We start from the raw sequence: 19,779 nt of genomic DNA, 5'->3' as shown, positions 1-19,779 counted from the left end.
CTGTCAGTGGAACCACAATAACCCCTAGTGCAGGGTTCCCCATCTGGCGGACTGCGGGCAGAATTTTCCCTGCGGGTGGTTTTATTTGCCCCCCCCCAAGTTTTCTGAGCAAAACATTTTTAATGTGTTTTATTTATGTATTTTCAAACTGACCCAAGATCAGCATCTAGGGCCTACTTCACTCTACAGCTGTGCAAGGGGTGTACTGACCCAAGATCAACGTCTAGGGCAGGGGTGGGCAAACTTTTTTTGGGCTCAAGGGCCACATTCAGCTTTTGAAACAAAGTGAAGGCACACATACTATATGTGAGACAAAACATATGAAGCCTTTTGTTCACGTTGACACAAGTAGGAGTGTACTATATATAGGTGTACGTATGCTGCTAAGATTGCAGAACAACTATTTCACTGTATTATCTCTACCCACAATCAGACTCATGTTTATATGACTGGAAAAAGCAAACATCTGATAAAGATCGTCTCTGATCCTGATGTACAATTTGAGTGCCGCAAATAAGAGCAAAAAATGTCAAGTATTTGAGTTCATATTGAATGGCCTGTTTATGACAGTATATTATGGAATTCCACCCTAAATAAAGAACATTGTAAACCACATACACAAAGCATTTGGCTTCATGTTTATATGTAGACGGTCTATAACTCTTTATATGGTCACCATAGCTTCTCCCACCTGTAGCACACGCTCCAGCAGGTATATCTCTGTAGTCACCCCCAAAACCAATTCTTTCTTTGGCAGCCTCTCCTTCCAGTTCTCTGCCAATGACTGGAACTGGAAACTCTTATCTCCCTCACTAGCTTTAAGCACCAACTGTCAGAGCAGCTCACAGATTACTGCACCTGTACATAGCCCACCTATAATTTAGCCCAAACAACTACCTCTTTCCCTACTGTATTTATTTTGCTCCTTTGCACCCCATTATTTTTATTTCTACTTTGCACATTCTTCCACTGCAAATCTACCATTCCAGTGTTTTACTTGCTATATTGTATTTACTTTGCCACCATGGCCTTTTTTTTGCCTTTACCTCCCTTATCTCACCTCATTTGCTCACATCATATATAGACTTGTTTATACTGTATTATTGACTGTATGTTTGTTTTACTCCATGTGTAACTCTGTCGTTGTATGTGTCGAACTGCTTTGCTTTAGCTTGGTTAATGAGAACTTGTTCTCAACTTGCCTACTTGGTTAAATAAAGGGGAAATAAAAATAATAAATATTAAAGCAGATTACTGAACAGTTGTCAAATCATCTCAGCCCAAATAAAGTACAATCTGAACCATTTGAATGTAAAATGAATGGGGACAAATCCAGTATCCGAGTGCATTGCTGGATAATTCTCACTGCAATAACCATCACATATTTTTTTAAAGACTGTTTTGGAAAGAATACCCTGGCCTGGCCTATCCCACTCTTGGTGATTTCAGTCTTAATGTGAGCAATGGGTCTGGTCAGCTCTCTTGGAAAGAGTGTTAAAGTCTGGTGTCATTTCTGAAGTAGAGATCCTCAGAACAGCTGACAAGTGGTTTGTTATATTTGTTGTAGTGGCCCTGCCCATGCTTTAAATGACTGAGAAAGTTTATTCACACACACGACCTGAATATAACCAGCATACTCTGAGTGTGCTTTTTCATGTTTGGAAACTTTTTGTGGTTGTACTTCTCCTTCAAAGCACTGTCACACTGGATGTAGATAAGCTCCAGTTGTGTGGGTGGAAAGTCTGCTGCCTCAGTTTGTATGAGATGGCAATTTGAATATACTCCAGAATGATCAGATGAATTGCGATTTAATTGCAAAGTCTCTCTTTGCCATGCAAATGAACTGAATCACACAAAAAACATTTCCACTGCATTTCAGCCCTGCCACAAAAGTACCAGCTGACATCATGTCAGTGATTCTTTCGTTAACAGGTGTGAGTGTTGACGAGGACAAGGCTGGAGATCACTCGGTCATGCTGATTGAGTTTGAATAACAGACTGGAAGCTTCAAAAGGAGGGTAGTGGTTGGAATCATTGTTCTTCCTCTGTCAACCATGGTTACCTGCAAGGAAACACGTGCTGTCATCGTTGCTTTGCACAAAAAGGGCTACACAGATGTTGCTGCCAGTAAGATTGCACCTAAAATCAACCATTTATCGGATCATCAAGAACTTCAAGGAGAGCGGTTCAATTGTTGTGAAGAAGGCTTCAGGGCGCCCAAGAAAGTCGAGCAAGCGCCAGGACCGTGTCCTAAAGTTGATTCAGCTGCGCGATCAGGGCACTACCAGTACAGAACTGGATGATATTAAAGAGCTTTACGTGCTGTGGCTGTCCCAAGTGGCATCCTCTTCCCTTTATAGTGCACATATTTTGACCAGAGCCCTATGAGCTGTGGTGAAAAGTAGTGCACTATAAAGGGAAAAGGGTGCTATTTGGGATGGTTCCAGTGTACGAGGCGGCCATATGGAAAATGAAGGCACGGAGTCCACCCTTGGTACGGTCTTCTCCAATCTTGTTAGCTGACATTAAGCCTCCACACATGATGAGTCAATTCGATAAGTACCAGGAATTCACTGGAACTTAAAGGCCCAGACATCTTGACTTTGCTTAGTGTGTGCATGCGTGCTAGGGGTGTGAATGTTTAAACGTTAATGTTTTGAGAAAATCGCTAACTGAAAGTAAAAAAAAATCTTCACCTAATATGTAAATGATAAAATAACCACTCCCGATCATCATCATCATCATCATCATCATCATCAACAACGATGGCATGCTGAGCATGATATCGTTGTTAACAGTTGGGAAAATGGCAGAGAATGGCAAGCAACAGCTGTGAAGTCCAATATGGCAGTACTTTGAGATGTTAAATGAGATGGTGGTGAAATACTAACATTGTGAGGTACAGTGATGATACTACAGGTCCAATGCCTTGTGAAAAACGCACGGAGACCCAAACCGTTGCTGGCAGCAGCGCATGCCCCCAACAACAGACATTAGACAGCTTCACACGAAAGCCGACAGTATCTGATGTAAAATAGATAGAAATGTATTGTCCCCCCTAGTGGTCATAGTGTGCGCTTGCATGCCTGAAGCCCTTCCACTTTGATGTAGGCCCGACATGGGGAATGAACGTTCAACTATAGATGCTGATGTCTGTCATTCCTCTCTGCAGATACAACCTGGCCATCGGCAACGACAGCGACCGCAGTCTCTTCCGCAAGCTCAAACTGAAGTACGCCGTGTTTGACGAGGGCCACATGCTGAAGAACATGAAGTCCCTCCGTTACCGCCACCTCATGGCCATCAATGTTAGTGTACCCAACACTGCCTGGCTCTGTCTGACTCTGTGTGTACCCAGGCTGAGCACCGGTTGCTCCTAACTCTCTGTTTACCTCTCCCTGCCTGTGTTTCTCTCCCTGCCTGTGTTTCTCTGTGTTTCTCTCCCTGCCTGTGTTTCTCTCCCTGCCTGTGTTTCTCTCCCTGCCTGTGTTTCTCTCCCTGCCTGTGTTTCTCTCCCTGCCTGTGTTTCTCTCCCTGCCTGTGTTTCTCTCCCTGCCTGTGTTTCTCTCCCTGCCTGTGTTTCTCTCCCTGCCTGTGTTTCTCTGTGTTTCTCTGTGTTTCTCTGTGTTTCTCTCCCTGCCTGTGTTTCTCTCCCTGCCTGTGTTTCTCTCCCTGCCTGTGTTTCTCTCCCTGCCTGTGTTTCTCTCCCTGCCTGTGTTTCTCTCCCTGCCTGTGTTTCTCTCCCTGCCTGTGTTTCTCTCCCTGCCTGTGTATCTCTCCCTGCCTGTGTATCTCTCCCTGCCTGTGTTTACCTCTCCCTGCCTGTGTTTACCTCTCCCTGCCTGTGTTTACCTCTCTCTCCCTGACTACCTGTCTCTGTGTCCCCAGGCTGAGCACCGGTTGCTCCTGACCGGCACCCCTGTGCAGAACAACCTGCTGGAGCTGATGTCGCTGCTCAACTTCATCATGCCCTCCATGTTCTCCAGCAGCACCACGCAGATAGCCAAGATGTTCTCCATGGTAAGGTCAGGTTTAGGGTTGACATTTTTGGTCAATTTCCCCAAATTCCCAGGGTTGGAAGATTTGAAGACAGTTGGAACATTCTTGTAATCTGGAGGGAATAAGCAGGAAATCTATCTTCCAACCACGATTTATAGACAAACTGGGAGTTACTGGAATTTTGCAACACGAGTCAGGCTGGCAGAAGCTTGGATCGAGCGGATGAGGATTGGAGATCAAAACTGTGTTTGAAACCAAGCTTGTACCAAACTCAGACCAGGGCCTGTCTTCACAAAGCGTCTCAGAGTAGGACTGCTGATCTGGGATCCGTTTTGCCTTTTAAATCCTAACAACTAACTCTTGCTCAGTGCTCCTACTCTGAGACATTATCATGCCAAGACAAAAACCTGCCAACTTCAGCTTTTTACCGCCTTACCTTTATCTGAAAAGGTACTTTTCATGATTGCGGTATTATGTTTAAAAGTCCCACCAACGCCTCAGTATAAAATGTCTCCTTTCATCTTACTGGCTTTGGCCCTCGTTAAATCATGAACATTCTTATCTGACATCAAACTTCTCAGTCACAATTCATTTGAATGCATTCTCCATTAAAATGTAGGTATTTTGGTCCTGGAGCTGTTCATGCTTGTTACAGTAATGCTTTGCCTTTTAACCGTTTTTTTTTATGTTTTCTCGACTTTGACAGATAAATATTTAAAGGCCCTTATAATTAGCTTTAAAATTCTGGGTAATGTGCATGCGATTTTGTAGTGTATCGGTCTTCGGCCAAAATAGCTGGTGGGGACTTTGAAAAGAGAGAGAGCGATGGTGTGATCACATTGGCTGGTGATGATGCATTTACTTCAGTATTACAGCTAATATTTATCCAAGGAATAATGCGCAATTATGCAAGCTGCTGCACTAGTCCTCTCCTGCTGGAGCCAGAAGCTATAGGTTACAGTATCTTGGACATTTATGTTGAGCATGTTTTGCTACGATTATTACTATTTAAAAAACAGTTAGCTGGAATGGTTTTGCAGCAAGCTATCAATGTGTATGACACTGTATCTAACAAAGCAGAGTGATGGTAGGAAACAAAGATGGAAACAACTTTTTCAAATGCTCCTACAGAGGTCATCCAGGTCAGATTTACATGATTAGAAACCTGTTGTTTCCAACGCACATACAAACTCTCAGGAAGAGGGCATGCGCTCTGTTTCAAATTGGAGTGGCAGGCAGCCTAGTGGTTAGAGCGTTGAGCCAGTAACCGAAAGGTTGCTAGATCGAGTCCCCGAGCTGACAAGGTCAAACTCTGTCGTTCTGACCCTGAACGAGGCAATTAACCCACTGTTCCCCGGTAGGCCGTCATTGTAAATAAGAAAAGTTTAAATACATTTTTTTTTAAGGCACTTTTTTGTTTGTTATGACTGGTTCCCATGACACTCAAGTTGATGGGAAAAATATTAAATCCCATTCTTACTATAAAATGTGTGTTGACTGTGATCAGTGTCACGAACCGGCTCAAAGCCCGTAACAAAGGGAGACAACGTGGAGATAAGGAGTAGCAAAATATATATTTATTAACTAAAGCAACTAAGTATAATATACAATGGTGTGTGTAATCAGTAGTGTAAGTGAGTGTTTTGCATGCATGAATGTGATAATGCAGGGTGTTGAAAGGTGCCAAAGCAAACAAACAAAAGGCCACCAAGAACCACAACACAATCTACAAAAGGTGTCTGCATGGAGAGAGTCTCCTCCATGAATGTGGAAGAGGTCTATTTATCCTGGGAGACACCTGGCCCAGGTGTTTCCCATGTAGCTGACGACCCTCTGCACTCCGCCCACCGGCATCCTAATAAGGAAACAAGAACAATGACAGAATACGGCAGACAGAGTGGGAGGGTCGTCACATCAGCAAGTGTGTCGTAAATTTAGTTTGAACAAACGATTGAGTTAATTTGGTGCCGTCATGTTTCCTGTCGACCAGGGTGTCCATGACTCGGTCCTGTTGTCTCATTGTTCTGAAGACCTGCCTAAACTAATTCATGTATACAATGGATTTATTCCACTAGACGCACACCCCTATTCCCACTCAGCATGCGGGGAGATATAAAAGGCTTAGAGTGTGGGGGGGGGGGTGAATCATCCTCTTTCACCGGCCACATACCAACGATGCTGTCTAAATGAGGTATTTGTGAATACGGACCGTGGTCCCACTCCCCTCATGTTTAGTCAGACTCGTACTGTAGGATGTGTTTTGATGGTGTTTATATTTTGTTTTGTCGTAGAAATCCCATGAGGAGCAGAGTCGTTTCGAGAGGGACCGCATCGCCCAGGCTAAACTCATCATGAAACCTTTCATCCTCAGACGAGTCAAGAGTGAGGTAAGGACTCAGTGACTGGGTAAACTTAGAAATGTTGGATGGTTCACAATGTTACATTTTAAAGATATCTGTGTGGGGCGGCAGGTAGCCTAGTGGTTAGAGCGAAAAGTTGCTGGTTCGAATCCCCGAGCTGACAAGGTAAAAATCTGCTGTTCTGCCCCTGAACAAGGCAGTTAACCGGTAGGCCGTCATTGTAAATAAGAATTTGTTCTTAACTGACTTGCCTAGTTAAATAAACTTTAAATGTGTCTGTGTGTCTCAGGTTCTTAAGCTGCTGCCAGCGAAGGAGGAGAAGGTGGTATTCTGCCCAATGAGTGAGAAGCAGCAACAGCTTTACCAGACCATGGTGGGCAGGTTCAAGAAGTCTGCCATCGGAGAGAGTACGTACTGAACTGTAGGGAACTCTGGGATGAGGTTTCTCCTAGGTACAGATCGGTTTCCCCTCCCTGTTCCTAACTGCAACCATTAGTGGGGGAAAATGTCAAATAGACCCAAAGTCAGGATCTAGTGGCAGTTTCACCCTACTGTGTGTTACAGCAGTGTCGTGACACATTGGTGCCTCGTAACTAGCACAATGTGATGGCAGATGAGATAACAGGGATACCGCTTTGTGTGGTCGGTGTCTTACATCCTGTGTCCTCAATTGAACTCAACTGTTTCTCTCACTCACACACACCAATGGGTACCGTGTGTTGCCATAGCAATGCAGTTGTAGTACAGTAAAGCAATTGAATAGATCAGTTACATTAATTTATACATTTAATTCCATTCAATAAAATCTTTCACCCACCCACACGCTCTCATTCTTTTCACGTGTGTAGAGCGAGAGCTGTGCAACGTGATGATGCAGCTGAGGAAGATGGCCAACCACCCTCTGCTCCACCGGCAGTACTACACCACAGAAAGACTGGAGGCCATGAGTAGCCTCATGCTCAAGGTTGTTGCTTCATTCATTTTGTGTTTGTTCTGGTTTATTCAGTAAATAACAGAGATAAAAGTCCCTCTCCTATGTAATCCTGTTGTTTACCACCCGTACCTGTTAAATCTGCTCTCTCTGTTTATATTCATCTCCTGTCTCTTCTCTCTATAATTGTTCTTTATGCCCCCCCTCCCTAGGAGCCGACCCATTTTGATGCAGACCCAGTGCTGATCCAAGAGGACATGGCTGTGATGTCTGACTTTGAGCTCCACAGGCTGTGCCAGCAGTACTCGTCCTTGGACAAATACCAGCTGGACAAAGACCTTGTACTGGACTCTGGGAAGTTTCACCTGCTCCAGACACTACTTGCCACGCTCAAGACCAAGGTAATGAGAGGAAGAGGGTGAGACGAGGAAGAGGGGCCGGGCCATGTTTTAGCGCCGGGTTAAATGTCATGGTGTCTCCACATCACTGAATACAGTCCTGATCTGTGCTTTACTGTGCTCTAATAATAATAATACATCATAGCGCTTTTCAAAGACTTAAACGTGCTGTCTCTGCAGGGAGACCGAGTAGTGCTCTTCAGTCAGTTCACCATGATGCTGGACATCCTAGAGATTCTGCTCAAACACCTGGGCCACCGCTACATCAGACTGGACGGCTCCACGCCCATAGCAGACAGGTGGGTTCAACTCAATGGCTTCCGTCCAACATTGTATGCAAGTATTTCGGCAGAGTGCAACTGGAGCCAAGGTAATTCATCACAAAAAGCTCTTAACTGGCAGTGGCCAATATTCAGAGACCAATGTTAGTGTTGTAGTAGTGTTGTATGTAGTAGTAGTGTATGTAGTTGTAGTGTCTGTGCAGAAAGCCATTGTTTTCCCCGGACCCACCTGTGTTTGGTGCAGGATCGTGCTGATTGATGACTACAACACGGACCCGGAAATCTTTGTGTTCCTGCTGTCGACGCGGGCCGGAGGCCTGGGTATCAACCTGACCTCAGCCAACGTGGTCATTATGCATGACATCGACTACAACCCTTACAATGACAAACAGGCTGAGGACCGTTGCCACAGACTAGGGCAGACCAGGTGAGAGACACACAGAAATGGGGGCAGACCAGGTGAGACACAGACAGGAAAGGGGGGGCCCAGGTGAGACGGGCCCCCCCTACTGACCCAAACCACATAATGCGGACGGACGGAGAGGGCTGGGCTGCATTATGGGGTTAGGGTCAGTAGTGAGAGATGGCTTGCTTAGAGACAAGTCTCTAGAAGTAGTGACGATAAGAGTTACCATGTGGTCACGCAAAAAAAACCTGGCAAGTTATGAGACAATACTACAATACTCTTGTGATGAATGACTGGTGGTCAGTGTCTGTCCATGTCCTCCTACAGGACAGTCCAGGTGATCAAGCTGATCCACAAGGACACCATAGAGGGCTGCATGCTGCAGCTGGGTCAGAAGAAACTCAAACTGGAGCAGGACATGACTGCTGCCGAGGAGGGTAAGGACCTAGCACACATACAGACGCGCGCTTGACACACTCAACCCTGGAAGTCCAGTGTCCATGGTCTCTTCTTTATGTAATAAATCAGTATCACATGTTGAGAAATGGAATCATCACTTAATCGTTTTGTTTTCGTACCCAGGTGACGAGGGCACCATACCCGAGGACATGGCCTCTCTGCTCAAAGCATCACTGGGCCTGTGAGGATCTGGGATCCAGCCTGGAGTGTCACCGCCCAGGCGCCGCCGATTGACTGAAACTTGCCACGGATACTTGAATCCTCCTCCTGGAACTTTGTGGGTCTCCCTGCTCACACCCACCCATGAGGCACAGCTGTCCACTTCCAACAGTCTGGAATAGAGATGATATGAATGGATTGTTTGCCCCTGTTGACAGTGTCGTTGAGGCCACTCTGCTCTGTGCAGAACTAGGGATGTATTCATTAGGAACCAAGCAAAAGGGCCAAAACGGGGAAGGACTAACCTGAACTTGTCCATTTAAGAAATGCTCGTTTTTGTTGCGGTTGTACTGTAAAACCCATGTTGAAGCTGTTACTTGGCCGTTTTTTTTTTTTTTTTGTATGTCCTTGTTGCGACATCAACAGGGTTTGTCGAAACATTAAATAAAGATTTTAATATTTAATGGTTTATTTTTAAAGTACATTTGCAATCTTCATTTTGTCATGTCTGGCTATACTTCTACAGTAATGTGCCTCACATCAGTACTTCCTGCATACACTCCTCATTGCAGGGTAAGTTGTGGTTTGTGTTCAGTAAGCACGGAAATGCAAACACATTTGAAACTGAAACATTTAAATGAGAATTATCGGACCAATTCTAAGCTTCAGAACATGTATCCTGTTTTATCCCTACTGAACTGGGCTCAGGTTTTAGAACTCTGTTGTAGGTCTGCACTGGATCCACTTAGCGATGTTCGGGATGGCCTCCACCCGGTCAGTCAGGCCACACAGGGCAGGATGGTGATCAGCAAAGCCCGGTCTCAGCACACTGAAGGTAGTGAAGCACACATGGCAGTACAGATCAGCCCAGGTCTCCTGCACCAAACAGAATAAGGTAAGGTATGTCAGACTATGGTGGCCACATTAAGCGAGGCAGTTGGAGAAACTGACATGGCTTGGTCCCAGATCTGTGTATGCTATCCTGTCAACTCAAACAGGACAATTGGCAGGTTTCCATTGACCCACCCAGGTTAATTCTACAAAAGCAATGTCGCAACAACAACAAAATGACTGCAGATATGAGACATTTTCTAAAGATCTACATTTCTGTTCGACAGGTGGATTATTTTATTTAGTCAAATTATGGAAACTAATTTTCAAATTATTGCTGAGTAGTTTAAGGTATGCGAGGTAATCCCGTAACTAAACACACCAATAAATGTAACCTGTGAAGTGTTGGTCCCATGTTTCATGAGCTGAAATGCATCCTAAAAATGTTCCATACGCACAAAATGCTTATTCTCAAATTTTGTGCACATTTGTTCGCATCCCTGGGGATATTTCTCCTTTGCCAAGATAATCCATCCACCTGACAGGTGTGGCATATCAAGAAGCTGAGTTAACAGAATTGATACACAGGTGCACCTTGTGCTGGGCGCAATAAAAGGCACAGTTTTGTCAACACAATGCCACAGATGGTCAAGTTTTGCAGGAGCATGCAATTGACGTGCTGACTGCAGGAATGTCCACCAGAACTATTGCCAGAGAATGTTCATTTCTCTATCATACAGTAAGTTGCGCACCCTTCCAGTACACTATACTATTCCACTCTGAAACCTTAATGACTGTATGAAATTGATTAGAATCATACAATTATTATCTGATGGTTTTGTGTAGTTTTACTCAGTAAAGTTATAATAAATGATGTGTGTAGTTTGTCAGAATTCTCGTAAAACAATATCTGTACAATATGTCTTTATGGTTGAAAAAATAGTTTTAATGACTCCAACCTAAGTGTATGTAAACTTCCGACTTCAACTCTCTCTCTCGATATGATATCCTCTTGGTGCACCCATCCCTTTAGCGGGATAATTGTCATCAACTTCCGCTGAATTGCAAAGCGCCAAATTCAAATTAAATTACAAAAAATATTTAATTTTCATGAAATCACAAGTGCAATATAGCAAAACACAGCTTAGCTTGTTGTTAATCCACCTGGCGTGTCTGATTTCAATAAAGCTTTTCGGCGAAAGCATAACAAGCGTTTATGTAAGAACATCTCCTCAGTAGACAAAATATTACAAACAGCTAGCAGCCAAGTAGATTGGTCACGAAAGTCAGAAAAGCAACAAATTAAATCGCTTACCTTTGATCTTCAGATGTTTGCACTCACGAGACTCCCAGTTACACAATAAATGCTCCTTTTGCTCCATAAAGATTATTTTTATATCCAAAATACCTCCATTTGTTTGGCGCGTTATGTTCAGAAATCCACAGGCTCGAGCGGTCACGACATCGCAGACAAATTCCAAATAGTATCCGTAAAGTGCGTAGAAAGATGTCAAATGTTTTTTTTATAATCAATCCTCAGGTTGTTTTTACAATATATAATCGATAATGTCAACTGGAATGTAGCTTCTTCCATAGGCGAGAGAAAGAAAATGGCTGTTGCGCATGAAAAACTCTGCTGGCACCCAGCCATCCACTAACGCGATGGGTTCTTTCTTGCTAATTTTTCAAAATAAAAGCCTGAAACTATGTTTAAAGACTGTTCACAGCATGAGCAAGCCATAGGAAAAGGAATCTGGTTGATATCCCTTTAAATGGAGCGAAGGCAGGCTGGTTTGATTTTCTTCAGGTTTTCGCCTGCAATATCAGTTCTGTTATACTCACAGACAATATTTTAACAGTTTTGGAAACTTTAGAGTGTTTTCTATCCTAATCTGACAATTATATGCATATTCTAGATTCTGGGCATGAGAAATAGGCAGTTTCATTTTGGGTATGTTTTTCATCCAAAAATCTAAATACTGCTCCCCTAGTCTCAAGAGGATATAGATCTAACAGACACATCTCAATATCCACTGTTGAGTATAAAGTACCAGTCAAAAGTTTGGACACTTACTCATTCCAGGTTATTTGTATTTTTCTTTTACATTTCAAAGTCCTTGACATTTTTTGGATTGACTGACCTTCATGTCTTAAAGTAATTATGGGCTGTTGTTTCTCTTTGCTTATTTTAGCTGTTCCTGCCAAGAGTGTGCAAAGCTGTCATCAAGGCAAAGGGTGGCTACTTTGAAGAATCTCAAATGTATTTTGATTTATTTAACGTTTTTTTTGTTTACTACATGATTCCATAGTTTTGATGTCATCACTATTATTTCTACAATGTAGACAGTAGTCAAGTAAAGAAAAACCCTTGAATGAGTAGGTGTGTCCAAACTTTAGGAGGACAGGTTCATTGTAATGGCTGGAATGGTACCAAACATCCAACACATGGGAATAACTCTGTTCCATTGATGCTGTTACAATGAGCCCATAGTCCTATAGCTCCTCACACTATTTAGATGTCTCATGAGTCATGTTAACAAACCAATGTCATTGGCCAAAATTATGGGACTGAATTACAGTGGAGAGCCCCCCTCCTTTCAACTTACCGAATCACCCACTAACCACTTCCTGTCTCCCAAATGACACTGGAGATGGTCCAGTAACTTGGGGGCGTGGCTTTGGAAAAGCATGTCAATCTTCTGTGTCTGCAGAACAAAACAGGGTTCTCACTCAGGTGAGCACTGTGAATCATTCAGCATGCAGAGGTTGAGCCCCACTGTGGTTTAAACTAAAGTCACTATTAATGGCTTGATTTCTTGGGATGGGTTTCCCTGACAACAAAAAAACATCTGTCCTGGAAAAAAGGAAATGGAGATTCTCCATTGAGAATGCTATTTATTCAAGGAGTGGTCATAAGTGTACAGTGTCCTAGACACAGATTATGTTATGAATGATTGTCAAGGCATTGTCAAACACTTCATGAACATATCTCTGGTCCAATCCTAAATGGACCACTAGACCCTATACACTTGTTGAGATCTGGGAGAATTAGCGAATAGCTCTACCTTGCCTTCTGATAACCTCCATCTAGTGCCAGCCTTTCGCATATCAAATCCTCCCAGATCTTCATAACTGCATTGGGCATACTGTGCACTTGGAAGGTATTCAAACCCCTGGACTTTTTCCACATTTAGTTACGTTACTTATTTTAAAATGGATTAAATAGAACATTTTCCTCAACAATGTACACACAATACCTCATATTGACAAAGCAAAAAACTTTTATACATTTTTGCACATTTATATAACACTGAAATATCTTATTTACGTAAGTATTCAGACCGTTTGCTATGAGACTCGACATTGAGCTCAGGTGCATCCTGTTAACATTGATCATCCTTGATGTTTCTACAACTTTATTGGAGTCCACCTGTGGTAAATTCAATTGATTGGACATGATTTGGAAAGGCACACATGTCTATACAAGCTCCCACAGTTGTGCATGTCAGAGCAAAAACCAAGCTATGAGGTTGTCCATAGAGCTCCAAGACAGGATTGTATTGAGACACAGATCTGGGGAAGGCTACCAAGACATTTCTGCAGCATTGAAGGTCCCAAAGAACACAATGGCCTCCATCATTCTTAAATGAAAGGAGTTTGGAACCACCAAGACTCTTCCTCGAGCTGGCCGCCCGGTCAGGGAGGTGACCAAGAACCTGATGGTCATTCTAACAGAGCTCCAGAGTTCCTCTGTGGAGATGAAGAACCTTCCAGAAGGACAACAATCTCTGCAGCACTCCACCAAATCAGGCCTTTATGGTAGAATGGCCAGACGGAAGCCACTCCTCAGTAAAAGGCACATGACAGACCGCTTGGAGTTTGCCAAAAGGCACCTAAAGGACTCTGAACATGAGAAACAAGATTCTCTGGTCTGATGAAACCAAGCTTGAGCTCTTTGGCCTGAATGCCAAGAGTCACATCTGGAGGAAACCTGGCACCATCCCTACGGTGAAGCATGGTGGTGGCAGCATCATGCTGTGGGGATGTTTTTTAGCGGCGGGGACTGGGAGACTTGTCAGGATCAAGGGAAAGATGAAGGGAGCGAAGTACAGAGAGATCCTTGATGAAAACGTGCTCCAGAGCACTCAGGACCTAAGACTGCGGCGAAGGTTCACCTTCCAACAGGACAACAACCCTAAGCACACAGCCAAGAAAATGCAGGAGTGGCTTCGGGACAAGTCTTAATGTCCTTGAATGGCCCTGTCAGAGCCTGGACTTGAACCCGATCTAACATCTCTGGAGAGACCTGAAAATAGCTGTGTACCGATGCTCCCCATCCAACCTGACAAAGCTTGAGGATCTGAAGAGAAGAATGGGAGAAACTCTCCAAATACAGGTGTGCCAAGCTTGTAGCGTCATACCCAAGAAGACTCGAGGCTGTAACAGCTGCCAACGGTGCTTCAACAAAGTACTGAGTCAAGGGTCTGAATACTTATGTAAGTGTGATATGTCTAGTTTTGTAAATTAGAAAAAAAAATATACAAAGCATTTTTTCTTTGTCATTATGGGGTATTGTGCATAAGGGAAAAAACTATATAATATTTTAGAATAAGGCTGTAACGTAACAAAATGTGGAAAAGGTCACAGGGTCTGAATACTTTCCGAATGCACTGTAAGTGTCGATTTGGGATTGGGTGTCCGTGCCTTTCCTACTTTGATCTGTGGGTTGTCCTCTCTCCATGGGATTAAGAGGGTGAAGTCATTGAGAGTGTCGACCAGAGCGTCTGCCTGGGCCTCGGCTAGTCTGCTGTTACCCACAAGCCCTGGGGAAAAAAACAGTTGCGCCAGGAAGGGAATGAACACAGTTGTTACTAAAGCACAGTGGCTACCGAGTTCCCAAGTGTTTTATGTTCCTCTCTTGCCTTTTAAATGTCATTAAATGCAAGAGGAGAACAGAATGTTCTGGAATATCCTCTTCTTCTTGCTACTTGACCTGTTTCACCATAACAAGATGATTCAATATATTGTTAAAAGATCCAATGCAGTTTCCTGTGTTGTGTATATATATTTCCACACTATGAGGCTGCAATAATACTGTGAAAATGAATGATAATGCCCTTTGAGTGTAAGAGCTGTTTGAAAAGACTGCCTGACATTTCAGCCTGTTTTGGGGGGATGGAGTTTTGGCCTGCCTGGAGACATCCCCAGGTGGTAAATCATTTTAATAGACCAATAAGAAAGAGATCCAAACCTCTCTACCAATAACAGCTAGTTTTCCCCTCCCCACTCAGACCAGTCCAAGTTAAATTATTGCTTGAGAAATTGCTTAAGTTATTTTTTTCTTTTTTTTACAATTTTGATTGAAAACAATCGCAGTAAGGTACTCGATTGTTGACCAGAAATGATTTGATATCGAGATAAAAATGTGCAGTAGGGGGCCTTTAAGATCTGAGCTGTGCATGTTGGGGAATACTAGTCATTACTAGCATACAGTAGTTGGCTACCGTTCAAATATAGGATTATAATATAAGACACATCTCCGTCACAACGGCGGACCGAGCCTTCTGCTCCCTTGCCCCTAGTCTATGGAATGCTCTCCCTGGCCATCTGAGAGTCACTGCATCAATCTGAACTTTTAAAAACAGGCCATGAAACACATTTCTACAGACTTTCTTATAGTCCTCATCTTTTTAGCACCTAGCCTATTATTGCTATTTCCTGCCTTGATTCAAAATGTTTTTCTTGTATTTCTGCCTATGTAGAGCTTTGGGAACACTAATGAAAAGCACTTTACAATGTAAATGTATTATTATTACCTGCTTCCTTTGCCAGGAACCGTGCAATGGCCAGACTCTGGGTCAGAGGGAGTCCATTCACCTCTAGCACTGGGAGCTTTCCTAATGGAAAGGCTGAGAGAGTGTTGTTCGTCATCAACACTTCTAACCAGAAGATGGAAAATATCAGTGTTGTGTTTGAGACCACCTAAAGTGAGACCGATTCGAGACAGGAGCAAATCGAATCGGAGTCAAAACCAAAGACCGTGAGGGGGGCAAGGGGACCGAGACCGAGTCAAGACCAGAAGAATGGGAGTCCAATTCAAGACCATGATTGTAATTTTGTCAAATCGCCGCCATAAGAGGTAAAAATGTCCGGTATTTCTGTGTTCATATTTCAAAAGAACATATGGATTCTTTATGCATTCAGAATGGTGAAAGAAATGCATGCTGGGGACAAATAGAGAGTCACTTTACAAATACTCACTGACCCAAACAGGTCTATAAAGATAAAAAGACCAAACATGTTACAACTTCCCCCGGTCTCCCCTTACTAATAGTGAGTGTGGCACTTTCAAACAATTTCCCAAGTGCAGTAATGCTATGAGTAAAGTAAGTCCAGGTCCAGGTTTCAATAGGCGATAAGATATTGTGTGCTAAAACCCTTACAAAAAAAGATTGCCGTTTAGTAACTGCAGTTGACTGGTATTGTGGACGTAGTACATGCAGAATTACTGCAGTTGACTGGTATTGTGGACGTAGTACATGCAGAATTACTGCAGTTGACTGGTATTGTGGACGTAGTACATGCAGAATTACTGCAGTTGACTGGTATTGTGGACGTAGTACATGCAGAATTACTGCAGTTGACTGGTATTGTGGACGTAGTACATGCAGAATTACTGCAGTTGACTGGTATTGTGGACGTAGTACATGCAGAATTACTGCAGTTGACTGGTATTGTGGACGTAGTACATGCAGAATTACTGCAGTTGACTGGTATTGTGGACGTAGTACATGCAGAATTACTGCAGTTGACTGGTATTGTGGACGTAGTACATGCAGAATTACTGCAGTTGACTGGTATTGTGGACGTAGTACATGCAGAATTACTGCAGTTGACTGGTATTGTGGACGTAGTACATGCAGAATTACTGCAGTTGACTGGTATTGTGGACGTAGTACATGCAGAATTACTGCAGTTGACTGGTATTGTGGACGTAGTACATGCAGAATTACTGCAGTTGACTGGTATTGTGGACGTAGTACATGCAGAATTACTGCAGTTGACTGGTATTGTGGACGTAGTACATGCAGAATTACTGCAGTTGACTGGTATTGTGGACGTAGTACATGCAGAATTACTGCAGTTGACTGGTATTGTGGACGTAGTACATGCAGAATTACTGCAGTTGACTGGTATTGTGGACGTAGTACATGCAGAATTACTGCAGTTGACTGGTATTGTGGACGTAGTACATGCAGAATTACTGCAGTTGACTGGTATTGTGGACGTAGTACATGCAGAATTACTGCAGTTGACTGGTATTGTGGACGTAGTACATGCAGAATTACTGCAGTTGACTGGTATTGTGGACGTAGTACATGCAGAATTACTGCAGTTGACTGGTATTGTGGACGTAGTACATGCAGAATTACTGCAGTTGACTGGTATTGTGGACGTAGTACATGCAGAATTACTGCAGTTGACTGGTATTGTGGACGTAGTACATGCAGAATTACTGCAGTTGACTGGTATTGTGGACGTAGTACATGCAGAATTACTGCAGTTGACTGGTATTGTGGACGTAGTACATGCAGAATTACTGCAGTTGACTGGTATTGTGGACGTAGGGTACATGCAGAATTACTGCAGTTGACTGGTATTGTGGACGTAGTACATGCAGAATTACTGCAGTTGACTGGTATTGTGGACGTAGTACATGCAGAATTACTGCAGTTGACTGGTATTGTGGACGTAGTACATGCAGAATTACTGCAGTTGACTGGTATTGTGGACGTAGTACATGCAGAATTACTGCAGTTGAACTGAAGCTTTAGTGCAGTTACACTGCAATTACTGCAGTAAAATTACATTATTTTGGACCAGTATTTGCCGCATACTGCAGTTATACTGCACTCTGACTGCAATCTTTTTTCGTAATTTAAGGGGTGAGGATATTTGACTGACTAACGGTTTTATGCACTGACTGAATGGGAGCTGATAATGAGTTTTTTTACTGGGCTGGTCTCTGGAAGAAATTAGAGGAGTCCTCAGTATCTAGGTTTCCATCCAATTGACGACAGATTTTCATGCGAATATTCTAAAATCAGCATAACGAAAATATGCACATTTCCCTCCAGTGGTGTGTTTCCACCAAATTGATTTGTACAGAATACAAATCTAAAGTTCAATGTGTTTCCATCGCATTTTCAGCTCTACGGATAGTTCTGTCCCTCCAAAAAGGTTGCGTTAAATACCAAATATGCCGACTCTGGTCTGTCTATGCACATGCGCTCTAGTCAACAGCTCGCAGATAGTGCAGGAAGGGTAGTCTACAATGATGAGATTATGGATAAGAGCGAGAGTATTTGTCAAACGGCAATCAAGCATCGACCATCATGTCACCAGAATAAGACCCTCTATATTTATTGGAAATCAGCATCAAAGTCATAGCGTGCACGTTCAACACCCTGTCAAATTCATAATGTACTGTGTATCTATAGCCTAATAAACTGCATCGTTTCCCGAGTCGTAGTGTACGACCACACACCATATATGCTTTCCTTCGATATGATGGTTAATTATAACGTTTTTTTGCGCAAAAAAAAAGCGTTTCCAACGCTATTTCTCGCTTGTTACATTTACTAACACAAAAAATATCCCACCATGTCTAATGAACACATTATCCGTAGGAAAATTATAAAATTGTAACGAAACTTCATGTTTCTATCACTGCTGTCTTGATTTTTTAATATATACGATATGACTTCACTCTCATGAAAACCTACTGACCGAGTAAAAATGTATCCGACAACGAGATTGAGACCGAGTCTCACTGGTCACAGACGTCAGTTCAACGTTTAGTTTTGATGTACATTTGGTTGAGTTGTAAACTAACGTGAATTCAACAAATATTTCACCATGTTATTGCATTTAAGTTAAAAGTTGGGTGAAAATACTAACTTCCCTTACGTTGGTGACTTTTCCACGTTGATTCAAACTTCCCCGGAGTTGGTACCTACAACACTGGAAATCGGGGCCATACCAGGGTAAGTAGGGGTCGGGATCATAAAATCCATACAGTCGCATACCGATTTTTTCTTATAGCTCCTCTATTAGCTCATAACTGCTCAGTAGCTAATTGTCTTGTCAATGTGTTTGAAGTGATCTGGTTACTAAAACATTACTCACTCTTCTTAATCGATGGCCAGTCACTCCACTCTACCCGTCGATCCTCGAAGGCTATTCCAGCATAGGCAAAGATATACCGAGGCAGCTCTGCTCTACCTCGCATGTTGAAATAGGTGAGCTTGTAAGATGTCATTGCTCCTGCGGAATTGGAATGCAGTTTGAAAGGTTATCCAGTGCAATTTTGAGTGCGGATAAGTGATCCACCCCCGAACTGAGACCTGGTGACCCATATGTGAGGCGACTTCGAAAAAAACAACTCGTTTTCGTTTTCTGCATTTTAAAAACAAAACCCTTAAATCGACTTGTTTTCTCATTTATTGTGTCAAAATTGGACATGGAATAACAGAAAACAAATAACACAATTTATTCAATGTTTTGATTTTCTTTTTTTGCTTTGTTCATATCCTGAAGTACACACCCCTTCATAGAATATTCATGCGTTTAGGAGGTGTATTAAAAGCCTAGGTTGGCAGCAACAACAATGGACTAGACTATGTGAGTGTGACAGGAAGATACAAATACTCATGTTAGCTAAGATGCAGAACTTATCATGAAGGTAGCATGCCAATAGAACAAACTCAACTACAACTGAACAAAGTTGGCTTGCACATGAATGAAAATGGTGCCAACAGACATGGCAGCTCTGCTTCTAGCTCCTAAGCAACTTTGTAGTATTTAGGTTTTTGTGTGTGTTATATCTTACATTATTAGCTCAGAACGTTTTTTGTTTTATTACATAACATAAATAACTTTTGGATATCGAAGC

The 19,779-nt window shown here is 42.8% G+C and overlaps 2 protein-coding genes across 6 annotated transcripts in view; one reads left to right on the top strand and one right to left on the bottom strand.

The window, feature by feature from the left end:
• Positions 1 to 9,457, top strand: part of LOC115111260 (SWI/SNF-related matrix-associated actin-dependent regulator of chromatin subfamily A containing DEAD/H box 1A-like) — a 39,103-nt gene extending 29,646 nt beyond the window's left edge. The window contains exons 14-23 of the mRNA XM_029637129.2: positions 3,173 to 3,308; positions 3,889 to 4,020; positions 6,291 to 6,386; positions 6,649 to 6,766; positions 7,208 to 7,323; positions 7,503 to 7,691; positions 7,869 to 7,987; positions 8,214 to 8,396; positions 8,703 to 8,812; positions 8,958 to 9,457. Of these exons, the coding sequence (XP_029492989.2) occupies positions 3,173 to 3,308; positions 3,889 to 4,020; positions 6,291 to 6,386; positions 6,649 to 6,766; positions 7,208 to 7,323; positions 7,503 to 7,691; positions 7,869 to 7,987; positions 8,214 to 8,396; positions 8,703 to 8,812; positions 8,958 to 9,019 (1,261 nt within the window). The 3' untranslated portion in view covers positions 9,020 to 9,457. The remainder of the gene's footprint in view (positions 1 to 3,172; positions 3,309 to 3,888; positions 4,021 to 6,290; positions 6,387 to 6,648; positions 6,767 to 7,207; positions 7,324 to 7,502; positions 7,692 to 7,868; positions 7,988 to 8,213; positions 8,397 to 8,702; positions 8,813 to 8,957) is intronic.
• Positions 1,866 to 19,245, bottom strand: LOC115111261 (hematopoietic prostaglandin D synthase). Of its 5 annotated transcripts, none has more exons than XM_065011398.1 (5): positions 19,014 to 19,245; positions 15,641 to 15,763; positions 14,538 to 14,647; positions 12,431 to 12,529; positions 1,866 to 2,062 (listed from the first exon to the last, which is right to left on the bottom strand). In XM_065011398.1, the coding sequence occupies exons 1-5, from the start codon at positions 19,144 to 19,146 to the stop codon at positions 1,964 to 1,966; spliced, it is 564 nt and encodes a 187-aa protein (XP_064867470.1). In that variant the 5' UTR covers positions 19,147 to 19,245; the 3' UTR covers positions 1,866 to 1,963. The 5 variants fall into 5 exon arrangements, with proteins under 5 accessions (XP_064867470.1, XP_064867469.1, XP_029492990.1 ...); XM_065011397.1 differs by lacking the exon at positions 1,866 to 2,062 and adding an exon at positions 5,555 to 5,854; XM_029637130.2 differs by lacking the exon at positions 1,866 to 2,062 and adding an exon at positions 9,446 to 9,869.
• Positions 19,246 to 19,779: the final 534 nt, after the last annotated feature.

The sequence above is a fragment of the Oncorhynchus nerka genome, linkage group LG27 (assembly GCF_034236695.1).
Source record: "Oncorhynchus nerka isolate Pitt River linkage group LG27, Oner_Uvic_2.0, whole genome shotgun sequence".
Lineage (NCBI taxonomy): Eukaryota > Metazoa > Chordata > Actinopteri > Salmoniformes > Salmonidae > Oncorhynchus > Oncorhynchus nerka.
The sequence above is the reverse complement of the archived record's forward strand: the minus strand, read 5'-3'. Positions and strand labels throughout refer to the sequence as shown.